Raw genomic sequence first — 3,904 nt, 5'->3', positions numbered from 1 at the left:
ATGACTCGCCTACGTCTCTGACCAGCACAAACAACGGTGATAGTGGAACTATTAGCAGTAGTGGAGCCATCAGCAGTAACAACAGTACAAACAACAACAACAACAACAACAACAACAACAACAAGAGCCCAAAGAGTAATAATAATAATAAGAACAAGAAGTTGAGAAAGAAAGATAATGCGGAGGGTGTTATTTACAGCCAGGGACAAACATCATCATCCTCCTCCTCCTCCTCATCCTTCACAACTGCAGGTGGTGTTCCTCTGGCGGATATTCCCCCACCAGCTCCCACATTAAGTTTATTTACACGATTTCAACAGAAAAACAGTGACTTCAGTTCTGACTGGTTAATGCTGCAGGAGGGAGAGATGTCATCAACTCCACCCATTTCTCTCGAATTATCAGAGAAATTACGTCAATATCAAGGAACTATGCAGAAACAGAGAAATGGAACGAGTTCCCATTCTGAGGATAGGACTACTGCAGCAACAACAACAACAACAACAACGAAAACAACCAAACCAACTTCTTCAGAGAGTTTAAAAAACAATAATAATGATGATGATAATGATAATGATGATGATGATGATGAGTATACACCGCATGGTCTTAATTCAATGGATTATACAAGTCAAGCATCTTCTGAAAATGATGAAGATGTTGTGATTGTGGATGATGATAATGATGGTCTACGTGGGGATTACCTCAGTCTCCATCCTATTAATGGTACTGGCGATAATATCTCGAAAAGTGATCTGCAAGTAACCGTTACACTTCAAGAGGGAGTGCATGTTACCGGGATTTCCTCAGAAACTCTTTCAAGAAGAGGAGGAATAAAGGATTTTCGAAAACAGGATCAACAATATCAACAATCATCATCCTATGATTATCAACAACAGAGATTCATGTCCAGCACTACTACTACTACTACTACTACTACTACTTCTTCTCCTATACTTCAACGTGTGGTGCCATTATGGTGTGTGGAACGTTTTACTTCACAAAACGGTTATGCCTCTAATCCTCTCATCGCTTTACATCAAGAAATATGTGATTTCGTCTCTTATCTTCGCCCATCAGAGGCGGAAGTACGAATGCGACGTCTTATTGAAATGGAAGTTACAGCTATTGCGAAGCGTCTCTGGCCAGAGTGTGAACCCATTGTGTATGGTAGTATGTCTACACATCTTCTTCTCCCCTTATCCGATTTGGATATGACAATTCTAAACGTACCTGTGCCAACAGAGGAGGCACTTACAGCATTGGCACGTGAAATCAGTCGTGAAGGATTATGTCATGCGGCCTATCCACAACTTATTCTTAAAACGAAAGTACCATTGGTGAAATTTCAACATCGTCTCTCTTTATTGGATGTGGATATCAGTATTAATGCTGGTGATGGTCAACGTAACTCTGCTATTGTAGTGGATATGCTACAGCAGTTTCCTGAGGCACGACCACTTATAGTGGTAGTAAAGTATTTCCTACAACAACGTGGAATGCATGAACCTTATCATGGTGGTCTTGGTTCTTTTGCAACCACACTATTGGTGATAAGTTTTCTTCAACATCATCCTATTTATACCAGTTCTCCAGAGGAGCGAACCTACTCTGGACTGGGACGTTTATTGGTGGACTTCTTCCGTTATTATGGTATGTACTTTAGCTACAACCGCTGTGGTATATCCCTACTGGATGGAGGTCGTTACTTTCAACGTACCGACAATAATAATAATAATAATAATAATAATAATAATAATGATTCGGGATCTGGAATGCAGCGCTCCGCAATGGGTCCACCGCAGGTATTACTAGAAGATCCAGGATGTACGCAAAATAATGCGGCTAGTTCACTGCGTATTTTTCATGTCATCACTTCTGTGTTTGCACATGCATATATGGCTTTAACGGCAGTCTTTAACTCACCAGCTGATGGTGTACAGAGTTTATCACCAGACTCCACAGAAATTGCACGACGCCCTACATTGCTTTCTCGTATTCTGCATGTGGATGCTCCTAGTGTTAAAAGACGCCAATCTATTGCTACTGCCTATGAAGCTATTATGCGGGATATCAGATATGATGAAAAGATGAAGGCAGTATCCATGTACCGATGTGAGGAAGATGAACTGATACTTAAAGGGAGGAACCCTAATCCTAAAGCTTCATCATCATCAATAACCACCACCACATCAACGACAGCACAAACAACCACAACCACAACAGTAATAAGAACAATGAAAGTTGAAGGTGTAGAATCCTCTTGTAGTGGTGATACAACAGAGAAAAAGCGAAAACGACGTCGAAGTGAAACTACAACAAACAGCAGCATTAGTAGTAGTGGAACTGGTAGTAATAGTAGTGGTAGTATTCGTAGTCGTAGTCGTAGTAGCAGCAGCAGGGGTGACAGCAAGTCATCAAGTGGGAGCTCCGTTAATGTGGTCTCAAGCAACTATCATTAATGACGGATGATTGCGAATTGCTTTAATTCCTCTGTTTTTATTTCTGCCCTTGTGCATATAAATATATATTTATATATATTAACACTTTTGAAATGCAGCTCAAGGAAAGGAGTGAGGAGCGAGAGGGGTAGAGGTGTTCAGAAGAAATAGAAAGAGAATGAAAAGGAACGAAAGAAAAAAAGAAAAAGAAAGAAAGAAAGAAAGAAAAGAGAGGGAACGTAAAAAAAAAAAAAAAAAAAAAAAAAAACAGATCTAATTTGAGATTGATGTTTTTGTTGTGTCACTCGCGAGTAAGAAATGGCGGACGTATACATATATATATATATATATATATATAGACGTCTGCAAAGATAAAGGAATCTCATTCCTCCTTTTGTATGCCCCAACGTCACCGTTTATCTGTGGTTGTTGCGGATATATATATATATTTTTTCTTTGTTTTTTCTTTTTCTTCTTTGAGAATGCCATTAACTTGAGACTAAATATATATGTATATTTTTTTCTTTCTTATCTACTCTCATCGGGTTTATTTTTTTTTGTTGTTTTTTTCTTCTTAGTTAGTTTACGAAATAAAAGTCCCCATTACGATTTTTTCTATTTATTCCACATGAGTCGTCCCCCACGCCCGGGTGTACCGACCCCAGTGGGGAACCAACCAAAGATGGGAATCACCACCTCCGCCGTTTCGGACCTCACAGATGAGCAGCGGCAGGAAATAAAGGAGGCGTTTGATCTCTTCGACACAGACGGCAGTGGAACTATAGATGCGAAGGAGTTAAAGGTGGCTATGCGAGCACTTGGGTTTGATCCACACAAGGATGAAGTGCGTCGTTTACTCTCTTCTACAATGGAAGAACGTGCGGGTGGGGGTGCTGGTAATGATATCTCGGGGGCTGTGGGGATGGAGCCGTTAGCGATTGGCTTCTCAGAGTTTATGGAATTAATGGCCCGCAAGATGACGGAGCGGGATTCTCGAGAGGAGATGATGAAGGCATTTCACCTTTTTGATGATGATAAAACAGGAAAGATTACGTTTAAGAACTTAAAGCGTGTGGCTCAGGAACTTGGTGAAAATATGACAGATGCCGAATTGCAGGAGATGATAGATGAGGCAGACCGTGATGGGGATGGAGAGGTGAGTGAGGAGGAGTTTCTGCGGGTGATGAAGAAAACATCACTTTACTAAGAGAAGAGGGATAAAGAGAGAGAGAGAGAGAGAGAGATAGATGGATACTCCAGTGGGAAAGGACAGAGAAAGGAAAAGAATGTTGAGAATTGAGATGGATGAGAGAAGAAAAGGGGAGGAAAAGTGAGGAAGAACACAGGTTACAGGAAGAAGAAGAAGAAAAGGACGATGTCAATAAAAGAATATATATATATATATATATATATATGTAGAGAGAGAAAGAGTGGAGAATATCTTCCTCTGCAGAATGTACACA

At 40.4% G+C, this 3,904-nt stretch overlaps 2 protein-coding genes across 2 annotated transcripts; both read left to right on the top strand.

Annotated features, from left to right (window-relative positions):
* TM35_002181010 (DNA polymerase sigma) lies at nt 1-2,462 on the top strand (the record flags this gene model as incomplete). Its single annotated transcript, XM_029032030.1, has 1 exon — nt 1-2,462. A coding segment is annotated over one exon (2,462 nt), but the record flags the coding sequence as incomplete, so codon positions are not given.
* Nucleotides 2,463-3,069: 607 nt separating this feature from the next.
* Nucleotides 3,070-3,648, top strand: TM35_002181000 (centrin; the record flags this gene model as incomplete). Its single annotated transcript, XM_029032029.1, has 1 exon — nt 3,070-3,648. One exon carries the CDS (start codon nt 3,070-3,072, stop codon nt 3,646-3,648), a length of 579 nt encoding a protein of 192 aa, XP_028876676.1.
* Nucleotides 3,649-3,904: the final 256 nt, after the last annotated feature.

The sequence above is a fragment of the Trypanosoma theileri genome, assembly GCF_002087225.1.
Source record: "Trypanosoma theileri isolate Edinburgh chromosome Unknown TM35_Tth_218_V1, whole genome shotgun sequence".
NCBI classification, from domain to species: Eukaryota; Euglenozoa; class Kinetoplastea; order Trypanosomatida; family Trypanosomatidae; genus Trypanosoma; species Trypanosoma theileri.
This window is presented reverse-complemented; position numbering and strand designations above follow the sequence as displayed.